Here is a 24,989-nt window from a genome sequence, read left to right as displayed (position 1 = left end):
CCTGTTATAGCGCCACCAGGAGGCCGATTTATGCAAAACAATTTTTTTAATATTACTCCTACATATTTTATCCAAACGTCATGCAAATCGGTACACAATATCTCTATAGTCATGTGATCAACACAGATCTGTTCAATTTCCCTTATTCCATCCTCATTGCCTAAGGTTGGCTTCCAAAGTTTGCAGGATTGGTCCGTTTTGAACAAAATGCCTCAAATTATGCACGCAGCTTGCGATTTCCGTGAAATTTCACACGCACATTCCCACTAGGCCAGGAAGAAATGCCACCCTTTTCACATTGACCTGTTATAGCGCCACCAGCAGGTCTAATTTAGCTAAACACATTTTTGGAACAAAATGCCTCAAATCATGAATGCAGTGTCCGATTGCCGTGAAAGGCCTAAGAATAAATGGCACCCTTTTCACATTGGCCTACTATAGCGCCACCAGGAGGCCACTTTTTCTAGTTTTGTATGAGTTCAAATAAAAAGGAGAGGAGTCATACAGAAAGATGTAATGTCCTTGAGTGAACTATTTACAGTGCATGCAATGCAAGGCTGTCCTGACAACACAGGCTGCCATACACACAGTATTACTTTTCTGTATGTATAAGACTCTGCTGCTGCTGTACTCGAACGGCCACCTATGTTTACATTGACATAGCTGATGTATGCTGCTAAATGATGTCTCACCTATGTTTACATAGCCGTGCCTGATATACGTTGCTAAATGATGTCTCACCTGCACGAGAGACTACAGTATATGCACAATGATCTATGGTCTATAACTGTTACTATTCTATTGCTGCACCTATACATTATCTGCTACTATGTCTGTTGCTATTTTAACTGCCTCATTCTATTGCCATTTATTCTAACCATGCACCCAATAACAATGTATGTGTGCATGCATGCATGCATGCATGTATCTTACTCTATCAGAATGTCGGCTATATCTGGAATATCTGACCTACTTGTACAGTATACATTTCACTCTAGTCATATCATGAATATTTGAACATCCTGACCTGTTTTCCTTGTTCTTTCTTTCTTTGTATCTCTATTCTTCTTACCTTTCCTGAAAACTGAAAATGATGGGAGCTTGTACGAAAAATACTTTCCCCCTTTTTTTTTTTTTTGGGATACCTTTAGATCTGTGATTTGACAATATAGAGTGGCAAGTCTTCCTCAGATAACGCAGAAGAAATAAACCATATGTATTTGTCTTTGCAGCCTCCTAAACAACTACATGATTATGAAAGTGGTGAGAAAGATGGTGTCCATTTTGGACCAAAGGTTCCAGGATGCAGAGCAGCGCTTCCTTGAAGTGATGTACGGAACCAAGAAGGTAAGAGCTGGAGATCAGCTAAACATGCCATAGGCATAGTGTAGTGATTCTCATTCTTTTTTTTTCACCACGGATAGTCATTTGATACAGTGATTATCTCTAGGACCCTAATCTACACGGTAAAATCCTCAGTGTTAATTTAACCAAATGCTCTGTAACTCTGACAGTATACAAATGTATACTGTCAGAGTTACAGGATTTTACCGGTTCCTAACTAACAATCATTTAACTGGGGAACCCCTGTTGGACCCCACGTTGACAACCAGTTTCATAGTGGTGCTAATAGATATACAGGGAGAAGTAGCAATTAAACAAACAAACAAAACGAAAACTTGGTAGATATTCCACATCTAAGAAATTAAACATTAAACCTGGTTGATAAGCAAGTAAAGTAGACCTAGGGATCCAACAATTCCTGAGCCATGTGGCACATAGGTCAGTGCGACACGGCATACAACCAAGTATAAATCAGATATTAGCCTGCACTGGTGTTGGTATGCCATCTCCTCAAGATGAATGACTTTGCATGGCTAGAGAAGACCGGTAGCATCATTTGATAGTTAGGTGTACTTCACCACCAGGACCCCAGGAGGGCTGTGTGCGTCATTAATGACTTGGCAGAACCGTAAGCTGGCAAAGAAATTGGCCGGATGCCAGTCGGCCACATGAAGAGGGTGTTAGAATTGACCTACTGTCCCTGTGTTTGTGCATGCTTCGCACCGGAGAACACATTTGCATTGAGCATGTAGATGGAAATACATTAGCAGCTATACTGCAACATTGAGGCCCTCTGTGAATTGAACTCCCATAGCAGATTACCTTAGTAAGTGCAAATTGTCAGCAACTTCAAACTTGGGGTTAATTAGACACGTAGCAGGTCGTCTAAAATATTAATAGCTGTCATCATTACACGGCCATTAAATCAACTAGACATTAATTTGTGCTGCCGTGCTCTTGTAGATAGCTGACATATTATAAGCTGCTTTACTGTGAGGTCTAGTGTGAACCCCTAGCCTTTATCTGAGCAAGATCCTGTTCCCTCGGCCCTGTTTTCCGCTAGGGTCATGCTGTAATAACAAACCAAGTACTTTCTTGTGTGTGTGTGCGTGTGCGTGTGTACTTTGTGTGTTTATCATTGTCTGTTTGTCCAGTTGTGCCTGTCCACTTGTTCACAACATCGCTTTCCCAGAGCAATTCTCCTTTCTTTATCATCTTCTTTTTCCTTGTGTCATTGTTTCCTCCATACCTCTGCCTATGTCCCTCCACCTCCCTTATTTTCTTTCCCTTTAACGAGAGGTCAGTGTTTTCATATAGAACAAGGGAGCCTCAACTTTACCTATAATTATGAGGATTAATCATTTGTGGTCATTATACTTGTTGATCGTCGCTGTTGGTGGAAACCGTTGTCGAAAACGGTTACTATTCAGCAAAAGGAAAAAAGAACCTGTGTTCTAGTGGATACAAATGTAGTTATCCTTTATTCACAAGTTCTTAAATACTTTTCATTGGTTCGATATTTACTACACCCACAGACACACCTAATTAACTTAATTTTCATTAAAAAAAATTGATCAGATCTACAAGCTGCAATGCGACATGTTGTGAGATTGTTGATCGGCTATTTTTGCCATGTTAGCTCGACACTGTCATACGTACGTTTCTGCCCAACAGCAATGATATATCCCTCCCCTCACACATACAGTACTGTATCTCAAAACAATTATTAAACTACGAACAATGAATCCATTTTTTACCCCACACCCCCACCATAGTTATAACATCGGAGAGCAGAGTTTGTGTTGTAACAAAGCTTAGCAAATATATCAAAATGAAAGAATAACACCAGCCAAAGTTTCTGCAAGGAAAAATACAGCTTCTATAGACAAGTTGGTCTGTGAACGTAGTGCAGTGAACCTTTTGGAATTCAAATCAAAACAAAGACCATAGCAAAGACTGTATCACTATGGGCTGGTTTCAGTGTTTATCATAAATAGACCTAGATGTTGAGGAGGGGTTAGGGAAGTGGGGCTGACGCGACCCCTGCTTTCCCACCGGATCGTAGTAACTTCAACTTGGCGACGCCCCTAGTCTCTAAATATAAACTTTCACGACAGCCTAAGTACAAATATCATTCATGAAAAGGCTTCTACAGTGAAGTCTGATTTTTTTACAAGTAATTTATTATTTGGCTACTTATGACTGAAACGTTTTTTTTTTGTGGGAATTATGTGGCGCATGTATCTGTTATGAAAGATAATTTGTATCATGAGTAAAACGGCTAGACCATGGGCCAGACCAGATATTTGAGTTTAAATAAATTGTTTATACTATAAACAACATAAACATTATATTTTCCTATATAAGCATTATTTCCAAAAAGAACACAAACAGCCAATAGCATGTTAAAAGTTATGTAATCTTGAACCTAAGGCAACTAAAATAATTATAAAGGTTGTTTGCTGTAGTAAAGGCAGTGTGTTTGAATCGCCCAAGCACGGTGGCAATAGCGGGTGCGCTGGGCTGACCTATTGTAGCCATTCTGCCAGCCTCACAAAAACAACAGTCATCCCTTTTAGAGGGAAACACCTCCACGCCTGCAGAGAGGGAAAGACCCATGTCTACTTCCAAGGCAGAGAGCCAGAAGATCATGTATTTCTTAAAAACAATAGTGCTTTTCACTATTAACAGTGAATGACACTTTGGTTCCTCTGTAAACCTCTTACAGTCTATGTGTCTGTGTACATATAGTTTGTTACATATTAGACACTTCACCTTTTACTGTTAGTCAAATGTAACAAGTTCAACAGTAAAATAGGCTCTATCCATGTGTGGCAGCCATATTGGAAAGAAATTGGGCCTCTACCTTACTTCCTTCACAGGTGCTAGTAGACAGATTCTTGTCAGATTCTGTCTGTAGCCTTACAGTCACAACTGCTGCAGCAACTGAATATTTGTTCAAAGATTGTTGGACAACCAACAACAACCATCTATGTATAATAACAGTATGCTAAGGTTGGCAAGGAATATCACTTCAAACACTAGCCATGTTTTGTATGAAGAATAGGAAGGAGATACGGTGTTCCAACATACAATAAGGTCAAACTGAAGAGGTCCTTTGTCCATCAGACGACATTGAGGCTTAATCAGGAGTTTAGGCCAGGGGTAGGCTGAGTGGTGGACATTGCTCTTGTCTTTATATGTTTTTATGTATGTATTTTGGTTTTTGTGTCATGTCAAATGTGTGTACTGTATATGTGTTGCATACATGGCTGCTGGGTCGCAAGACAAATTTCAGTGTGAACTCACAATAAAGTATTATCGTATCGTATGTTACCGATGATACTAATGGGTTAAGCAGTCACACCTGGCCTGATTCAGACTCATTGGACTAGGCAATTCATAACAGGTGTGACTGCATACCTGTTATGAATACATTTATTGGACTAAGCAATAGCTGTGACTGCAACCTGTTATGACTAAATTAACCTGATTCACATCAAGTGAGTAGTCACACTTAGCTCTGTGACCAATTAGTTTGACTCAGGCCAGGTGTTACTGCTTCCTTCACCACTTAAAACCCTCATGTTGACATGAGTCCCCCTTGGGGTCTATTGGTCTCCTCCATTTCCCCCCCCTTTACTTACGTAGCTCTCCACCAAACAGACTACTACAGATTACTACAGAGTACAGACTGGCAGTCGAATGAAGTCGGGAGATCAGTCAGTTGTTGGAAGGTGTGAAAAAAAGTAGCTGAATGCACCTGAGAGCCGACACCGACAGACGGCTACTATGGTGCTAAAAATAGCCTATGGCTTCATGTCTTTTTCAACAACAAGCCCGCTGCTATCCGACAGTCGAAAGCTCGGTCGGCTTTTCAACGCTTCCCTACAACTTGCGACCCGAAGCGACAGTGTACCCACCGCCCATTCAACAATAGATTTTCGGCAACAGCCGCTTTCCAACATTTACCGCCACCGACGTGGCGGTAAGTCAATATGGTGGAGAGCTACCTTTACACCAAATATATTTGCCGAAAAATAACGGATCTACAAGCTGACAACATTGTGAGGTTGTAGATCTATTTTTGCCCCATAAAAGAGACATTAAGGATCGTATGGTTAAATTAGCCTTCCCCCATCCCACAGGCTACATTGTCAACCAATACTAAGGAAGGCATCACCGACACAATAGATGTACGTCAAGACATGAAACCTAAGCAGCAGAGTTCCGTCTATATGACATGCCCAAAATAGAGACACCAGGTTGAATGCAGTTAACATCTTTTGTGTGTATGTTTACTGTTCCAGAGCTGCACACCCCGCTGGAAGCTTTGCGTCAGTGACACGGACAGTGGCCTGGGCTTCGCTCTTGGGGCCATGTTTGTCAAGGCCACATTTGCAGAGGACAGCAAGACCATTGTAAGTGTTTCAAAGAATCACCCACTCACTAACTGTTCCCCCCCTGTGAGATGATTATGTGTTTACTTCCCCTTTGTCCCGCACTGTCCTCCAGGCTGAAGATATGGTCTCAGAAATCAAACAGGCATTTGAAGAGAGCTTGCAGCACGTAAGCTGGATGGACTCTGAGACTAAAAAAGCTGCAAAAGAAAAGGTGGGGGGAATGATGTTGTCTTGAATTTCTAAACCAAAGATGTTTCTTTTCTGTTCTCCTGCTGTGGCCTTGGTGACACATTAGCATTAACTGAATGCTATATGCAGTGGTAACTGCATGAGCTGCTCTGTCTGGGCTAAGGGATTACTGTAACTCTTCAGCGCCATCTGGTGTCAGTGTGATTTGGTTGTAAAATGTCCTGTCTTTTTACTTCCAGGCAGATGCGATATACAACATGGTTGGATATCCACAGTTTATCATGAATGCCACAAAGCTGGACAAAGGTTTCAATGATGTAGGTGAATTTACGATAGTTCTGTATCTGCTAGACATTTCTCACAATACGGTTCATGTCACCTGTCTACTGTAAAATACACACAGATACTCCATCTTGAATCTTCCTTTACTCGGCTCCTCTCTCCTTCAGTTTGAGGTGGTGTCGGACCTTTATTTCCAAAACGTCATGCAGTACTACAACTTCTCTGCCAGAGTGACCGCGGACCAGTTGAGGAAAACTCCCAATAGAAACCAGTGAGTTGCCCTGTGGCCCACCCACCTACCCCCCACTGTCCCTCTTTGCCAGAGAGGAGGTCATATGCTCCGGCAGGCACAAATTCCTATTCTGCTGACTCTATGGAATACTGCTGCTGTCCTCGATCATTCCCGTCAACCGACTTGTCTTCGCGAGCTGACCTTTGTGTGGAATTTGTCTCGTCTAGACTCTAGACAAGTCTGGGAGCTCTGATTTGTCCCTCTAGACTCTAGAGGGACAAATCAGAGCTCCCAGATCCTCCAAACTGATTTGTATTTTGTAGCCAGTCTGGCTTTAGACATGAGGGTCATCAATACTTGTGATGACCCTGATCTTAGCCTCACATGGTTGTTTTGTGTCCCTTGTTTTTACAGGTGGAGTATGACCCCTCCCACTGTGAATGCGTATTACAACCCTACCAAAAATGAGATGGTTCTGCCAGCAGGGATCCTCCAGGCTCCGTTCTACAGTCGTTCTTCACCTAAGTATGTCTAAGTGGTCAGTGCAGTGTGATCACTGTCCTAGCACTACGCTACACTAAATCTGTCGGTCATCTTCAGTGGATTTGGCTCTGTGCATTTTGTAGAGGGCAAAATGTAATGAAATTAACATTTCCAGCCTGTTTAGAACCTGATTTTTTAGATTTCCAGTAGTGTATAGCATTTGACCAAGGCAACTGAATTTTGTCATGGGTTTTAGACGGGATGTTATATTTTTACTTGCACAGCACATGTGTACAAATGTGAGTGTACAAAAACATGAATGGTGGCACATTGGCTCAGTGGTTAGCACTTTAAAAGAAAAGAAAAGGTCTGCACAAACAGCTGTATGCTCTGAATAATATTTATTACTTGTGCCAACAACGTTTTAACCACAAATGGTCTTCCTCGGGAGGAAGGGCACGTTTCGTGGTTGAAACGTTGTTTGCACAAGTAATATTATTTTGAACAAACAGCTGCCTGTAAAGACTTTTTCTTATTTTTTGTATACATAACAATTAGTCCTGCACCAGTGACCATCTGGATGTGCATAACAATTCCTTATTTCTTTTACTTATAATTTTTATCCCGCGATTTTGTAACCCTTATTTTTCACCCGGTGCCAATTTTCTAAGTGATCCTGGGCGCTACACTTCCCTCATTAGCCTAGGGAGGCCAGGGCCGAGCTCATGCCTCCTTCAATGCATGAGAGCCAACTGACCTTCTTGTCACCTGACAGGGGGGAGTTTCCCTGGTTGGACGTAGCGTGTGGAAGGAACACGTTATTCCAACCAGTTCCCTTCTCCTCCATCAGGCGCCCCGGCTGTTATGGGGGAGGTGGTATAGCTACCAGGATTACTACATGTTTTTGTGAGGGTATTAACTACCCTGAGAGACACGGGGAGAACATGCAAACTCCACACAGAGTAGGCCCTTTCGCCAACCCCACCTAGGGTATGGGCGCTGATGACGCAGAGGAGAAGACACGCCCCCAGCGCCCACAGCGTCCCCGGCGGGAATTGAACCCAGGACCTTCTAGCTGTGAGGCGACAGCGCTACCGACTGCGCCACCGTGCCCTCAACAATTCCTTTTTGAATCATTGGTTAGCACTGTCACGACGAGAGGATCCCGGCTGTGAACCCAAATGGGGCCTTTCTGTGTGACATTTGCAAGTTCTCCACACATCATGTGGGTTTTCTCCAGGTGCTTCTGTTTCCTGCCAAACGATGTGCATGTTAGTGACATACTGTAGTTAAGACAGCTTAAATGAGGACACATCCTGAGTGTGTGCAACTTGGCAAATTAAATAATTCATTAAATGCATTCAACAATGAATCTATTATGTAAGCCAAGTCAAAGGATAATATCTAACTGTGAAAAAATCTGTCTTTTAAAAATCTGTTTTCCAGAGCTCTCAATTTTGGCGGAATCGGTGTTGTCATGGGACATGAGCTAACCCATGCGTTTGATGACCAAGGTTGGTAGATGGCTTTTATCTATTCAATGAAACTTAAGGACAGAGAGAGAAAGATGTATAAAAAACATTCCATAATTTATATACAAACCATCTTACTATAAATAACTCAAATCTCTGCATGCATGTGTGCTTGTGTGCATTTGTATCTGTCCTTCGCGTATCATGAGAACCGTCTGACCGATCAACTTCAAACTCACCATGTGTATCACTGAGGACCCGAGGGAGTGCCATGCCCAGTGTGTAGTCAGTCAGGTATGACGTCAATATGATGTCATAGACTGGCCTCCACTTACAGTATATGCCTATATATGGAGAACTTTGAAGTCATTATGAAAAAAGTCACTTGGCAGAGTTCATTGATATGTGAAATTCTTATATTAAAGGGAGAGAATATGACAAGGATGGTAACCTTCGTTCCTGGTGGAAGAACTCCTCAGTGGAGGCCTTTAAGAAGCAGACCACGTGCATGGTGGAACAGTACAGCAACTACAGCATCAACCAGGAGCATGTGAATGGGAAGCACACCCTTGGAGAGAACATTGCAGATAACGGCGGTCTCAAGGCTGCCTACAAGGTCTGAATAAAGAAATATGCTGGACTTTGAATACTATATTTGTTTGTAGTAGAAGTTGTTGTTTTTCTGCCTATTCAAAAGAGACTGTTTTATGTTTAGAAATAGGGGTGTGCCGATACACAAATTTCACGAAACGATACGATACGATATTGGGCTCACGATTTCGATACGATACGATACGCACTTTTTTATTATGAAAATATATGGGGGAGAGAAAAAGCAAATGCAAACAAATAATTCTGTTATTCAGACATGCAAACTTGTAGCTTTTCAGCTACAATAGCCGTTTTGAATCCAAATAGGGCAATAGTGTGACACCTGACCCGAAAAAAAAAACACCTCGGGGCTGTTTGCATGCCTAATTATTATTATTATTTTTTTCAAAACGATATTTCTTTCCCCCCAAAACGATACATATCGTCACGAAAACGTATCGCGATATATCGCGGGACGATATATCTGCACACCCCTATTTAGAAACGGTGGTGTGGAGATAATGGGCAGCATTTCTCTCACAGTGCACTTTACAAGATGACACAACTGGTCTTGTGCACAGTATTTTCTTTTACTGAATATACAGAAAAAAGAAAGAGAAGAGAAAAAAACAGTTTTATTTGTTACCACACATTTCCACATATATGATTTATATTTAGTGTATAGTCAAACATATTTACTATTATGTTCCTCAAAACAAGAAAATCTCTGCCACTGATCAGCTGTGTTAGTTCACTTAGTTTAGACTGTTGTGGGTGACATACATGATATTGTCAATGTCAGATGGAAACCTCATATGTCCAAAACCGTTACTTTTTGGGAAAAGGGCTTGTAGATCTGCTATTTATACAACTTTTGTACAATCAAGTAGGGCATTAAGTGCCAAAAAAACATGTAGAAATATGGAGATACAAGGTTTCTGCCCGATATGCTGGTTCTCAAACTTTTTAATTCCACGGACCCCCATTTGGTATGCATTTACGACTGAACACTCTGAGTTACATGAACTCTCAGAGTTACAGACTCGTAAGGGTCCATTTGGTTCCTATCAATAATTTAGCTGGGCTGCTGGGAACCCTTTCAAGGACCTCTGGGGGTCCCTGGACCCCACTTTGAGAACCAGTGAAGTAGATAAAAAGGAGATTGTCTACCTCAGTACCCTCGAAACTCAACAGGTGGTTCTGAGTGGCCTGGTCAGCCTCCAGTTACTCCTCCGCATGCACCCATTCTTTCCGACTAATAAAAAGTCATAGGTTATACAGCAGATGAGCGAATCATATGGGATAAAAGTGGCCTGTGTGAGCCGTGTGTGCATTAGCTTAGAGGAGGAGCTAAAACAGTCTCTTGTTTTTCTTGTAATCTTGCCCCTGTACACTTTTCCGTGGGGAGGATGGGATGGGGAAGTCCATGTGTAACTCGATCATTTGTTTCTTTGAAGGCTTATGTGAACTGGATCGAAAAGAATGGCGAGGAGGCCGCACTGCCTGCCCTGGGGATGACCAATCATCAGCTGTTTTTTGTAGGATTTGCCCAGGTTAGTGTCAGTTATGGCATATGGTTTCATAATGTATCAACATAGGCTCTATTGGTAAATGTCATGTTGTTAATGTTATTGCTGCTAGTTGAAAAGAAAATTCAAAGGCTGTCACCAGAGTTACAATTCGTTGCTGTCGGGTGGAAACCTCATACAGTATGTCTAAAACTTTTACTTTTCAGAAATCAAATTAAAAAATAGCAGATCTACAAGCTCAAAACGTGTCGTGATGCGACTTGAGCCTGTAGATCTGCTATTTTTGCTACTTTTATGTGACACTGTAGTATGACGAAGTAGGGCATTGATTTACGAAAAAACATAAAAAGTTAAAATATGGAGATAAGAGGTTTCTGCCCGACAGCAACAAATTGTAATACAATTGGAAGGATTCGTATAAAAAGGAAACATTTGAAAACACTCTGGAACACTTATAAAATAGTAGAAATCTACATGTATGAATCTGTCTATTAAATACTTTCTAATGGTAATATGGGGATGGATTATATTTTCAGGCCCTCAAATAATTTTTCTTGTCTTTTTGCAGGTATGGTGCACTGTCAGGACTCCTGAAAGTTCACACGAGGGCGTGATGACAGATCCTCACAGTCCATCAAGGTTTAGAGTCATCGGCACCATCTCCAACTCACATGAATTCTCAGAGCACTTTGGCTGCAAAGCAGATGCCCCCATGAACCCTAAACACAAGTGTGAGTTGTGGTGACATTGTCAGTCTGCAGAGAACCTTCTGACAGGTGGTGGTAAAAAGGAAAGTAAATGAACTCTGGGGAAACTGAACAAAACAAAGGTGGTGACAAAGCCTCCCCTGGATGGAGAGTGCAAGTCTCTTTAACCTCTGACAATTCGACTGCCTTGCCACTTAATGCTTCTCAGGTCTTCTTTTTCTGGACAAAATGTTCCTGCCATGCGTGGAGGATGTCCTTTTCCCCAACTTCATCCACTAAAGACTGATGGTTTAGAAAGGAAGCTTTCCTCAAGTCGTTAAGCTCTGAAATGCACCCTCGCATTTAATAAGAGGGACGAATGTAACACTGGAAACCAAATGAATGGTTACAAAAATGAATGCACAGTAAAGTCCTCAGTGTTAATTTAACCCTGAGGATTTTACTGTGTGGTTTACGAAACTGGGGTGACCACTCATTCAGTTCCGTTTAGAACTGCCATGTGTCTTCTGTCACAGAATGGTATTTGTCATTAGTTATTTTTCTCAGTTTTTCCTTGTATTTTAGCTGTTCCGCTTCCTTCAGCAGATAACCTAGGACAGTGGTTCTCAAAGTGTGGTCCAGGGCCCGGCAGTGGTCCTTGAAGGGGTCCCCAGCAGTTTAACCACTTTAATATACATTGGCCATTTGAAATAATGCGATGTGGGAATATTTTAAAAACATTTTAATAACACAAATCTTGTAAGGGGGTCCCTGGCACAAAATATTTTCTGATGGGGGTCCGCAGCCAAATACAATCATTTGGTGGTCCTTGACATGAAGTTTGAGAACCACTGACCTATAAGGTTTGTAGCTTGAAAAGATGAGGGTCCAGATATGAGAATTGTCAAAGCCATGTGCTATTTGAGATTAATCAGGTAAATGCAACTTTTTAAAATTGTATTCAACTTACACTCAAATCGTGACAAGGGACATATTTTGTGTATAATACAAGCGAACTTTGCGTTCTCTCTCTTGAATCTTCACATTTTATAAAGTAAATACATATTGATTTAATTTTGTGTCAAATGTGTAAAATGTTTTTAACTGACTGGGATTCTTTTTTTTGTAGCGGTATTACATTGTTTTCAATTCCCTGTTTGGTGATTGAGGGAAGTTAGGGACTTATGAAGGATGTATTAACTTCACTGCTAAATAGAATCAAGTCCCACAAATCTTCAGTTTCACATTCAATATGTGGTGATGTATTAACTATATTGCTAAATGGAATCAAGTATCTCGAATCTTCCGTTTCACATTCAGTATGTGGTGATGTATTAACTATATTGCTAAATAGAATCAAGTCTCACAAATCTTCCGTTTCACATTCAGTATGTGGTGATGTATTAACTCCATTGCAAAATCAAGTATCAAAAATCTTCTGTTAAATGTTCAATATGTGGTTATGTAAGCAGTTGCAAATAAGAGGTTCTTATGTTATTTTGTACAGTAAAACCTATCCTAAAACTATCTATGCTCCTGTCATGTGTCTAGTGTGTTCAACTTATACATAGCAGTAAGTTTAATCTTTTGGATACAGCATTCATAAATGCTTTCTCTCTGCTCTCTCAGACAGACAGACATCTAGGCTCTGGTCCATAAGCCATGTTGTCAATGAGACCAAGGAATCAGTGGTGAGAGTACTCACATGTTTTACTTAAGTAAAAGTATCAATACTGCAATGTGGAAGTACTCTGTTACAAGTACAAGTCCGGACTTTACTTTACTTTACTTGAGTAAAAGTACAAAAGTATTGGTTTCAAAATGTACTGAAAGCAGAATGTCCCATTTCACAAGTTTTCAAATTGAAAATGGTTGATCTACAAGCTCACAATGCATCGCATCGCGACGCATTGTGAGCTTGTAGCTATTTGCAATCTATATAGGGCCGAATTGGTTAATGTATTTATTTTTGTTGTTTTGTAATAATCAAAATCTACAAAGTAACTACAGTTTTCAAATAATTGTAGTGGAGTAAAAGTACAATATTTGCCTCTGAGATGTATTGGAAATACTCAAGTAAAGTACAAATACCTCAACATTTTACCTAAGTCCAGTACTTGAGTACATGTACTTAGTTACTTTCCACCACTGCTGATAAGCCATGTTGTTAATGAGACCAAGGAATCCGAACACTTTCACCTTCTACATTACATGAAGAATGTCATGGTGTTGCATTGTACCCGCATGGACCATAGATGTCACTAAACGCACACAAATCAGACCTTTTTATGCCGCTGCAGGCTCTAAACTTGTGAACACGCTCTATTGATTTTAACATTTAATGCGTCAGAAGATTAAATACATACATTCACATTAATTATAATTTTTTTATGATTGTTCGTTGCAAATTTCACAGCCTCGTAGGAATAAAGTTCACCATCAATAATGAAATCTTGCAACAATAACCAGATGATAATCGAGACGAACACACGCATCATGACACATTGTGGCGAGCGCGAAACATTCGGCACAATCGGCAGCCTTCTTTTCCAGTGGTTTAAAAATTGAGGTATTTTTTACTTTACTGTCTGGAGTTTTTCCAATTTTCTATAGTTTTACTTCTACTCCACTACATCTCAGAGCCTCGGCAAATATTTATATTGTACTTTTACTCCACTATTATTTGAAAACTTTTTTTTTTTTGCAGATATAAATTATTATATCATAAAACATACATTAACCACTTTAGCCCTATTTTATACATAGGCTATTTGTAGCCTATCTACAAGCTCACAACGCGTCGCATCGCCACATGTTGTGAGCTTGTAGATCTGCTGTTTTAACTTTAAAAAAATCAGTACTTTTACTTTTGGTATTTTTTATTTTGTGGTATTGCTACTCTCATACTGAAGCAAAATATCTGAGTACTTCGTCCACCACTGTTCGTTTCTGAAAAATCCCGAGCGCGTCCGTAACTGGTCGAGAAGAGCCGAATCATATCTGTCCTGCCCGGACTGCTGCCTGCTGGAAGCGGCCGCAACGCCATGTTGACGAAGTCTCCCATCTCCGTGAGGAAAAAAATGATAGGAAACACATTTGCCGAGAAGAAGCAAAAAAAGCAAAATCGCTGAAAGAGAGACGAGCAAATCGCCGGCAATATCTCTTTTTTTTTTTAAAGAACCGAACCGAGCCGTGGATCGGATCCACGGAGGTTCACGGACCATACCGGGGCGACGGGGAGGCGAAACCTCCCACCGTCCCCATGTTGAACAGCAGCACCGCTGATCCGAACAGCGACTTTCCAATGAAAAAGACATTTGTGTTCGCCGAGAGGGGGATCTGATCTGGGGCCTTGCTTGTAAAGAAATCCGCAACGCTTTGCTGCTCTTAAGTCTAAATGCATGCGAGCTTAGACAACATCGTTTGTATCAGTATTTATTATTAGTGTATTGTTTTCCTCTGTTGATTTTTTTTGCGATGAGTTTGCCACCGAAAGTGGTCCCCAAATCCGCCGCTGTCGTCGCAGTTAGCGGACCCGGACTCGGTGGTGGCCCTCCTTCAGCCGGATCGAGCCAACAACAACTGCGGCCACTGGCCACCCTGACCTCCGTGTCTCTGCCGCCGGGAGGAGCTCCCATCGCCGGCGCCCCGCTGCAGCCCATCATCACCGCCGGTCCACCGCCTCAGTATCCTTTATGATGGCAGTCTATTTAGAAGTGACACGAGTGTGACATTGTATGTGGCGGGTTGGTTGTGGCGTGTTGATCCCCACCCCCAATGAATGTAACCTGTATTATTATCCGTCCAGCCTCAATGATCCCCCCAAATAAAACAATGCCAAACCCGTTAAACGGGTTTGGGTTTGTCTTATTTTGGGGGATCATTGAGGCTGGATCGTGGATGAACGTGGGGCGGAACGGAGCTGTTTGGTGCGGACCGAGCAGAGTGTGTGGGGGAGAGAGAGGAGGGGACAATGTATTAGGCTTTAATGTAGGTACTTTGTCGCATGGGCCGCGCGACAACAAAACATAACGCGTTTTTCAACTGTCAAAAGTGTCGACGCGCGTCGTGTCGACACTTTCCCCGTTGGAAATACGTCATTATTGTGGAGGAAAGGGCTTGTGCGACGAAGTATACCTTAGCCCACAGCGAGCTAGCATGTTTAATGTTAGCTTAGCAAGCCGGCTGCAGTTGCAGTAGTGCCGCTGCAGCTTTGCTAAAGGACAATTATCCTACGATTTACATGTTATATATCATAAGATTTATTGCCCCGTGACCACATTACATTTCACTCTTACAATTGTGTGCCATGCAGTGATTTAATAAAAATACAAATGCGTTGCTAGCAAAGAAAGCAAGCTCCCACTGCCGGGCTCCACGCACCGGTAACCGGCTTTGTTCACTTGTGTTGAGTTAGCAGCCCAGTTAGCTTCACCCGGCTAGCATACAGTACAGCACGACTGTGTGAAGACAGACACGTCGCTGCTGGTGCTGGGCTGCAAGTTGCATCCATTTGATAGTAGCTATAGTGGGTTAACACAGTGGGGATAATGTTACTGCTGGCCTGGACAAGGCCAGGCTGTGGACACTGGATTTCCCCTAGCTGCTAATTAACGGGATGATGATGTACTTAACCCGATACGGGGTAGAAGGCAACCCACCACACCAAAGGGTCCTGTTATTATCAGGACTGCCCTGTACTTTGACAGGCATGTCACTGACAGGCCCATGTCGGCTCTCGAAAATGACAGCCGGGTTGCAGTGGTGGAAAAGTAACTAAGTACAATTACTTGAGTACTGTACTCAAAGTACAATTTTGAGGTATTTGTACTTTACTTGAGTCTTTCCAATTTCCAATACTTTTACTTCTACTCCACTACATATCAGAGGCAAATATTGTGCTTTTACTCCACTACAATTATATGAAAACTTTAGTTATTAGTTACTTTGTAGATTTTTATTATTATTACAAAACACACTAACCACTTCAGCCCTATACTGTATATTTCGCCCATTTGAAAATAGCAGATCTAAAACTTGTAGATTGGCTATTTATTAAAGATTTTTTTTAATACATTTTAAACTTGTGAAATGGGACATTGTGCACAATGAGTACTTTTACCTTTGGTACTTTAAGTATATTTTGATGCCAATACTTTTGTACTTGTACTCAAGTAACAGCTAATATCTACATTGCAATATTGATACTTTTACTTAAGTAAAACATGTGAGTACTTCTTCCATCACTGCAGCCGGGTTGTGAGGCAACTGGCTGGCTTTCATGATCACCCTGACAGCAGGGGATGTTTTTGTATTTCTTGTTAATGGGGAGCAGATTAATTAAAACAGTGAATAGCATTTATCATGGCTCATGGCTATTTCAGCGTTTCTGTCTTTCTTTTGGAGATTCCTGAAGACAGCAACTTTTATTCCAAAGATAAATATTTGTCTTGGCTTTTGATATGGCTCATTGATACATCTTAAATCATGGACATTTACCCATAATATACAAAATAGCAGGTGGATCATGATGAATTGCCATAGACAGTCCACACATCATTTGACTTATGCTGTAGTGAAGTCACCATGGATGGTTATGTCACCCCCCCTGTTTTATTTACAGCATGGTGGCACTGGTGTGAGAGGATTAGGTTGACTTCCTGTGTCTGCTGGTGGCAGAGAGGTGTGTTTCAGAAATACAGCAGCTTCTGTGGTTAACTGGGTGTGTGTCTAATTCTAAAATGTTCTGCCATCCAGAGTAAGAGGCACCTTGTAAAACTGATGTGTAAGAGATGGGGAGTAGATGGTGCAGGGATCATAATTTCTCTCACTCTATATTCATGCAAAAATATTTTTGTTAATTTCAATAAGCACATGAAATGCTGAATGGTAGATATTTTCAGGATTTTCTACTTGTATCTGTGTCCTGTTTTGACTCTGAGCATATAAAACAACTGGTAAAATTGTTTGGCCTACTTTGTTGACCAATATCCTGGAGAAGATCTTGGATTTTGCCTCCTTTGGGAACCATAGGACCTTCCACTCTTTTGTGTCACATATGAGCAGTGCCATCTCCCCAACAGAGGTTGCTGCTGGACAATTTCATTTTGTCCACACGCATTGAACGCATGCCCTGGAGCAACGCGGTTATCTTTTCTGAGCTTCAGCTTATAAACACAGTTTGGCATTTTTTTATTTATTACATTTTTTACCGTTGGCATTTACCAAACGTGATTACTCAATCTAACTTTGGTCAGACACTAAGTCACAGAACAGAGATGGAGACTCACTGCCCAGCTGGGTTAACAGCAGACACAATACAAGTTTACCTGCTCTTCTCACAATTGACTCTGATGGTGTTTTGTTTTGTTTTGTTTTCTATCTTTCCTATCATGTCCATAAGGGTAGTTCCACTTAATTCTCTCAAGGTGTAAACGGACACCTGCTTTGACACGAGAGGGGGTGGGGGTGGGGGTGGGGGTGGGAGGGTGGGGGTGGCTTTGCGTAATTGGCGGAGCCCTACCCTGCAGAACTTGTGTAGTGAGCGTATAGGATCGCTTTGCTCACGGGCGCAACCATCTTTTAACAGTGAGGGTTGCACAGTGAATTATCAATTGGTGATTGGGGCGATTCAACTTAACTCAGTTTAATTTGATAAATGGGTGCATCCCCAAGTGACTACTTACAGGGGAAAATAATACGATTCTATTAACAGGGGCACTTCAGGGGCCAATCAGATTTCAGCAGAGGCCAATGCCCCAGTGACATCTGACATTGTCTCCAGTCACACTGTTCCCATTTATTAGACATAGCCTATCAGAGTGCAAAAATGCAATATTGTACGGTATGATCAGGGAATCTTAAAGAAAACATACAAATTTCAAGATCGAAGTCTGGTCCGTCGATGTCATCATGATATAACTTTAAAATCATATCACTCAGCAGTAATCCCAATGCACCATGACATGTTTTCGTGTGATGTTCCTGTCCAGTCTGTATCAAATCGACCACATCACATATCGCAGCACGTCTGCCCTCTGATGTCAGGAGTGTGGGAGCATGGGGAGCATGTTATGCTCTGTCTGGCCTGTGGTCCCAAAGGACGGTATTTCCCACTTGGTATGTCCCTGTACTGTGTGTGAATTTTTGTGCAGGGTGTATGCGTGTTGAGATTGAGATGTGCAAGCCAGGGCTGAGAGATGATCATGAGGAGAGGGTGGGATAGAAGGAGGAGGTGGGGGGGGGCAGTTTGTTTCTGCTCCTGGTTGCCAGAGAAACAACCAGCGCATGCGGCTGCCGCTGCCCTCCCCAGACAATGGCAGCGCTGCTTAGCATTCAGAGCGAGGGGCCAAGGCGGTGCTTCCCACCATCTGCCAACAAAGGGCCCAGGTCAGCCAGCCTTGCCTCAGTGCGTTCTCTCCCTCCCTTCACCCAACTCTCCCTCCCTACTCACCCTTCTGCTAGCGAGAGAACTAAAGCCCCCCCCCCCACATACACTTATCTTAACCCCATTGACTAATAACTTAGTCTCAATGGTACAGTGCTTTGTGGCACAGTACAAGTATCCTTTTCATTTCATCGGGGATAGTCCAATTCCTTCTGTCTACATGGCTCAGTTTATTTACTTAATTCTTTGTCCTCATTTGGCTTCCTGTAAACATTTTTAAAGATGACGATGCAGTTTAATAATGAAAAGTGAGGTTGAGTCGAGTATATCCTATGAACCGGGCAATCCATCGCTTTCATTATGCAGCCAGTATTGACTTTGTTGTGACTCGCGATTAGGTAACGTATGTACCCAGCTGGTGGGTCACACAGAAACGGCATCCCATATTCTGGGACAGGTGCGTGCAGCCAACATGTTGAGATGTTCCCAGGAGCACCGCATACTGTGGCACGTTATAAATAAACTGCTGAGTTGTTCTGAGCCAGCATTCAGACCAGCCCTGGTCTACACCGTGTGTGTGTGTGTGTTTTTTTTGGGGGGGGCGTCACCAGCACCAGCAGCACTCTAAACCAGTGTTCTCAGCCAGTTGTGCCGGGGACCCGATTTGGGTCAACAGATGTTGTGACAAGAACTTAATGAATATAAAAAAGAGCAACATTGTGTTGTTTAAGTATTGTGTTGTTATATGATTTCAGGGAGCTATCAAGATTCTGTCTTGTTTTTGTTGTTGCGAAATTCACTTTTAATTTAATGCAGATTTAGGGGAACATTCTATATTGAGTGTTGATGGAGAATGATGCCTCACTGAAAAAAGGGTAATCTTAAAAAAAAGAAGAGGCTTATGGGGCTGTAAAATACCTCCATTCTCAGTGGGCTCAAAGATCTGGTTAATAAGAGGGTTGAATCCCCTGGCCTACCACCTATTGTCTGGACTGAGGTGAAAGAGCAGTCTCAGCACCAGCAGGCAGTCAGAGCTTTGTGAGCCCTCTGTTCATCCATTGGTGTGTGCGCCTGGATGTGTGTGCACAAGTCTGAACTGAAGAGCTGTATGTGTGTGTGCGTGCCTGCCTGGTTGTGTGACTGCATGTCGTGTGTAGTATGTATACGAGTCAGTGACTGGTGGGCCAGTAGAGAAGCAGGAGGGTTTGTGTCAGTCTACAGTACACCATCTGGGCTGTCTCCACTCACTTCCTGTGCCTCCACTCTGAACCCGGCACGCTGATAATCCCAGGTATCCTACACATTGAGGGCAGAAACTGGGCCACAGGCAAAGGCCAGATGGGAGGTCCTCTATAGGCCCATAAAATGGATAGCAGTAAAGGGAGGGGGGGCGAGTGGTGTCATATGTGAAGACTGTGGTAACATTTTATTGGAATATGTCATGATAGAGAACTCGGACAGGATACAGATTAAAAAAGTGAAATTGGAAGTGATGACAAAGAAATGAGCAGACAAAATTGGAACTGGAACGTGAAGCTGATAAATGAGTACTCTCTCCTGATTGGCTGACATTTTGTCACCTACCTGAAAATGCATTTTCTGTTTATCAAAGAGCTGGAGAGACAGGGAGACTTCTGCTACTGAACAAACGCTCTATAGCAATGATTACTATCAGAATATGGTGCTTTAAGCTTTTAACAAAAACCTTTTTGTTTGAACCAAAAAATATCACTTCCCCTACCTTTAAAAAAAAATGTTTTTAATTAAAAATAAATAATCTGCCTCGTGAGTTCTCGATGTTGAGATTCTTGAGTCTAATCTCAAACTTTCTTAAGCATTTTCCATTGTCCTGGCACCCTATCATCTACTCTGACATCAAGTCAAGTCAAAATTCATTTCTATTAGAATTCAATTTTAGAGCAACATTGATTTGTATGCTGTTTTGTCTAAAATGCTTAGTTTTCACTGTTGCTACACACAAATATTAAACAAGTGTGAACCCATATTATATTATATTATATTATATTATAATAGGCTATTGTATCACTATTTAGATATTTGGCATAAATATCGAGGTGACATTTTGTCCATCTCGTGCAGCATGAAATAATAGCATGAAATATGAACTTTTCAAGATGTTAACTTAAAGGGCAAGACCACTTTGGTAGAGGTTTGGGTTGTGTAGTTACCTTGCCATGATGTAACTCCAAAGGTCGACAAGAAATCAAAAATAATTGCTCCATTGATTAGAAATTGATCTTTCAAAATATGCTCCTCATTGACTTACATTGTACTGTAAAAAGCTCTCAAGGTCACTCTTTTAGCACATAAACGAACGCAAACAAAGTTGATTCAGAAAATATAGAACATCACAAAACCCAGTATTGTTAGTTTTTTAAATACAAATGTTAACTTCCTGTTGATTTTGCTATTTTTATTATGAAGAAAAAACGGACTGGATCCGCGGATCTGGATCTTCAAATAGTAAAATCAGCAGGAAGTTGACATTTGTATTAAATAAATTATTGGTGATGTTCTATATTGTCTGTATCAGCTTTGTTTGTGTTCGTTTATGTGCTAAAAGAGTGACTTTGAGAGCTGTTTCACCGTACAATGTAAGTCAATGAGGAGCATATTTTGAATTATCAAATTCATCAATCAAAGTGCACCACAGTGATGCATTTAACTTGCATTTAACTTGGAATGTGCAAAATTCCCCTCGCCATAGTCTCAAAAAAGCCTGTGGAAATCACTGATGATGTGCAAGAGGGAAGTGCAAGGTAGACACACCGTACCTTAGGAAAACAATGGTTTTGCTGGCGACGCGTTTCTAGTGACGCGTCTCAGTGTGATCGCCCCCGTCTCTTGCGGTCCGCAGACAACCCTGACTCGTTAGAATTGCTGCACTGACTGCATGCAACACAGGAGTCACACCTCACTTTAACAGATTCAAAATGAATTTGTAGAAAGTGTAGATCAAGGTGAAATGGGCGATCTATGTGGTAATGATGGCAGACAAGTTCACAACCAAAATCGACCGTAGAGAGCGGGATTACACAGAGCAATCTAAAAACCCTTTTGGGAATTATACCTCACGGTAAAACGTATTGGTTACATTTCTCTGAATTGTGATATTGTTTGTTAAAATTAGTGTTAAATAGCTCTATATCAAGTGCTCCTTTAACAGAAATGTATACTTTTTATTTAACCCCTCCCATTCATTTATAGTGGGTGATATGCACTTCCTTGCCCCCTCTCTGTTTTGCTATTCTTGCCTCTGGTATCCCCTTTCCTGTTACTCCCTGTCCCTTGCTTTCTCTCTTACTTACACACTCAGCACTTAAGTGGCTTTACAGTAAGCTATGATGAGGCTGGAGCAGCGCAAAGCTTTCCCTCCCCTTGTGGCCATAAGGGAGGCTTACAGATCACCTGTAGGTCAAGGGACAGGGGCTATCTTTTTTTTTTATTATATATATTTTTGGTCATTTTTTTAATGCCTTTATTAGGACAGTAGGCTGACAGGAAATGGGGAGTGACACGCAGCAACGGCCGTCGGGATCAAGACTCGAACCTGTGTCGTGTTGTCTGTCAGGATACATTGTAGCCTAGGTGCCCGGACCGCTACGCCGGCGGTCCGGGCCAGACATGGCTACTCTATGGTCACCCCATAGAATCAGGGTTGACTTGTATGCTCGAAATAAGGCATTGGTTCTCTGGTGGTTTCACCCCGGGGTCTGATTTAATTTTATTGTGTAGTAATGTTAAATATTTCCTTTACCCATTGAAAGAAAAATAAGAACATTTCCGATATGATATATGATTGTATTGAAATGTTAAAATTATTGATTAAAATATATATTGAATTCAATATATAGCATATTTGGTAGGTTAGGTTATGCAAAGTGCAAATCTAAATTGACTGTGACCCTTTTGAGAGTAACTTGTGGGCGTGGCCCACTTTTCCATCACTGTCTGCTTGGCAGTTGGACCATTGCTCAATAGGGATTCCCCACATCTTACCCAAGTTCAGAGACTGCTTTCTAGGCCTGTCCCCGACTAAGGATTTTGTATAGTCGAATCTGAATGGCGACTAATCGCCAATAGTTGACTGGCAGTCGACTAAGGATTGTTCTTGGTGTGGACAGCCCTTGACACAGGTATAATGTGATTAGTGATTGGTAGGGTTACCAGAAATCCTGGTATTTTAGTGGCTGCTGAGGGTAAATGTTGCATTAAACCATTGCTCTCAAACTTTAATGCAAGCCATTCCAAATATTTCCATAGTGGTAATAATGATACACAAAGGACTAGTATGATTTTGAGTGCAAAAATGTCTACATGAAATATCAGGTTGATCCCAAGCACCTGCAAACAGATGCTGTTGGAAATCAGACCAGTGTCAGTGTCTCCTAAACAAAACAAAACATTTTAATTATCCTAGTGGACGCTTGCTGAACAATCTTACAGTATATCCTTATGAACATGAGATGATTGTCCACTGTCCCTACGCATCCATCTAGCTCAGATATTTGGCATCTTTCTGGAATATTTTGGTCGGGCCAGGGATCCCCAGCCCTCGCCCACCCCCAATTGTTTTCACTTGATTCTTTGTCATGTCTATTGTATCAGTCACTCAGCCAGGGTCAAATGTGAAGCCGTCACCAGTGGCCTCCTTTTATTCAGTGTCAAAGAGTTGGCTTTGTCTACATGATTACTTGGCAAACACAACTTCTTAGTTTTACACCAGGGATGCAAACAACTCTCTTTATTTTATTTCTTTTTTGTGGATCATGGAGATCTGAAGAGGTTTTCTTAGAATGCAGATATTAGTAGTTAGAAACCTTTGTCTCGTTTGCGCAGGTGCATTTTACACACTGCTTTTCCTGCACACACGTTTTGAGAGCAGTATCCGCTCCGCACGGATGGCGAAATCCCCCAAGGACGTGTATTATTAATGTTGTTTTCTTCTGTTGCCTGACGAACATTATTATCCCCGCCAGGCCGGAACGGCCGAAGGCGAAGGACTATGTTTTCGCTCCTGTCAGTCTGTCTGTCTGTCTGTGAATAGCTCATCTTGGACACTGTTGGGCATAGGCCTGCATAGGCCGATCGGCGTGAAAGTTTCACGCACACTTGACCTTCTGGGAGCAAGCCAATATGTTGCGGCTCCACTTCAGCAGTTGGGGGTTCAGTGCCTTGCTCAAGGGCACATCAGTTGTGTTGAGGGAGGGTCAAGGAGTAGTCAGTGTCAGGAGTGTGCATATTATATAAGCTTATGCTATCAATACTGAGTTTGCTTGATTCCGAGGATAACCTAAAACGGTATACCTTAACATTTATTATGCACAGACAATCCCATTTTCTGAAACAAAATCGCGTAAATCTATAAGCTAACATTGTGCCCCCACCACCTCTCTTCAAGCAGAAAATTAATTAAGATCAAACTAATGACTAGAGCACGGGTCTTCAACGTTTTTCAGCCAAAGGACCCCTTGCTGAGAGAGAGATGAAGCAGGGACTCCCACTACATATTGTATAAAATTGTGTTGCAGATTAAACCTTTTCATAGAGTTCATAGATAGATTCATAGACTTGTTTGACATTAACTATGATCAGTGCATGTTGGATTCATGTTAATGTGTAGCCTATTTTCAGACATTTAATCACTTAAACCATCAATACTTAACTTTTCACTCTGCACTTAGTCTGCTTTTTTCCCCATCTACCTGCCGATTTCTGGTTTCTTGCAGTTTGTGTGTGTGACTGCATCAATCTGCTTCTCTGGTTGTTCACATGGTGCTATAACACAGTGAGGTTTCACTTTGGTACGGTTTTGTTTTCTGGCAGGCTAACCTCAACATGACTCTATGAGCAAAGGACCTCTGGCAATAAACCCCCTGGAATGTGTGGTCACTGCCAGCATTCAGGAATTCATCACAGTTTTTGGTCATTGCCAGCAGAAAAAAAGCAATTTGATTCTTTGAGAGACGCATACGTGTATTTGGAGGCGTGGTTGAGTCAGCCCAGGTATCGGCAATGAGTTTGTACATGTACAATGATAGATGTTTCTGTCAGCCACAATTCTTATAAGAAGTGGACATGGGGACAAGAAAGATGGATAGATAGATACCATTATTGATCCTGATATGGAGATACACAAATTATGATTTATTTGTATTCCTTTTTTCTCCTTTTTTTTTATGTAAGCAAAATAAGTGTGTGACATCTCTCTGGGTAACTGGGACAGGCACTGTTGTGATGACTGTTAATGAGGCCACAGGAATATGTGAAACCAAAACTGTTTGTTTATGTTACTCCAAAGTGGAACACTGACTGACTAACCCTAACCCTTTTATTTATTTTTTGACTTGTTGTTTCATGTGGAAACATC

The 24,989-nt window shown here is 41.7% G+C and overlaps 2 protein-coding genes across 8 annotated transcripts in view; both read left to right on the top strand.

The window, feature by feature from the left end:
• Positions 1-12,738, top strand: part of ece1 (endothelin converting enzyme 1) — a 39,241-nt gene extending 26,503 nt beyond the window's left edge. For both annotated transcript variants that reach the window (XM_080423959.1, XM_080423958.1), the window contains 10 exons: positions 1,233-1,347; positions 5,655-5,765; positions 5,860-5,958; positions 6,176-6,253; positions 6,386-6,489; positions 6,865-6,975; positions 8,380-8,447; positions 8,831-9,021; positions 10,454-10,549; positions 11,094-12,738. In XM_080423959.1, coding sequence (XP_080280085.1) covers positions 1,233-1,347; positions 5,655-5,765; positions 5,860-5,958; positions 6,176-6,253; positions 6,386-6,489; positions 6,865-6,975; positions 8,380-8,447; positions 8,831-9,021; positions 10,454-10,549; positions 11,094-11,270 — 1,150 coding nt within the window. In that variant the 3' untranslated portion in view covers positions 11,271-12,738. The remainder of the gene's footprint in view (positions 1-1,232; positions 1,348-5,654; positions 5,766-5,859; positions 5,959-6,175; positions 6,254-6,385; positions 6,490-6,864; positions 6,976-8,379; positions 8,448-8,830; positions 9,022-10,453; positions 10,550-11,093) is intronic.
• A 1,487-nt stretch (positions 12,739-14,225) lies between these two features.
• The window catches only part of LOC308082604 (eukaryotic translation initiation factor 4 gamma 3-like), an 89,001-nt gene continuing 78,237 nt past the window's right edge, over positions 14,226-24,989 (top strand). For all 6 annotated transcript variants that reach the window (XM_080424455.1, XM_080424454.1, XM_080424456.1 and 3 more), the window contains exon 1: positions 14,226-14,897. In XM_080424455.1, coding sequence (XP_080280581.1) covers positions 14,689-14,897 — 209 coding nt within the window. In that variant the 5' untranslated portion in view covers positions 14,226-14,688. The remainder of the gene's footprint in view (positions 14,898-24,989) is intronic.

Source organism: Gymnoscopelus braueri (assembly GCF_963280865.1).
Source record: "Gymnoscopelus braueri genome assembly, chromosome: 3".
NCBI lineage: Eukaryota > Metazoa > Chordata > Actinopteri > Myctophiformes > Myctophidae > Gymnoscopelus > Gymnoscopelus braueri.
Note: the sequence above shows the minus strand (reverse complement) of the source record. Positions and strands in the feature narration are given on the sequence as shown.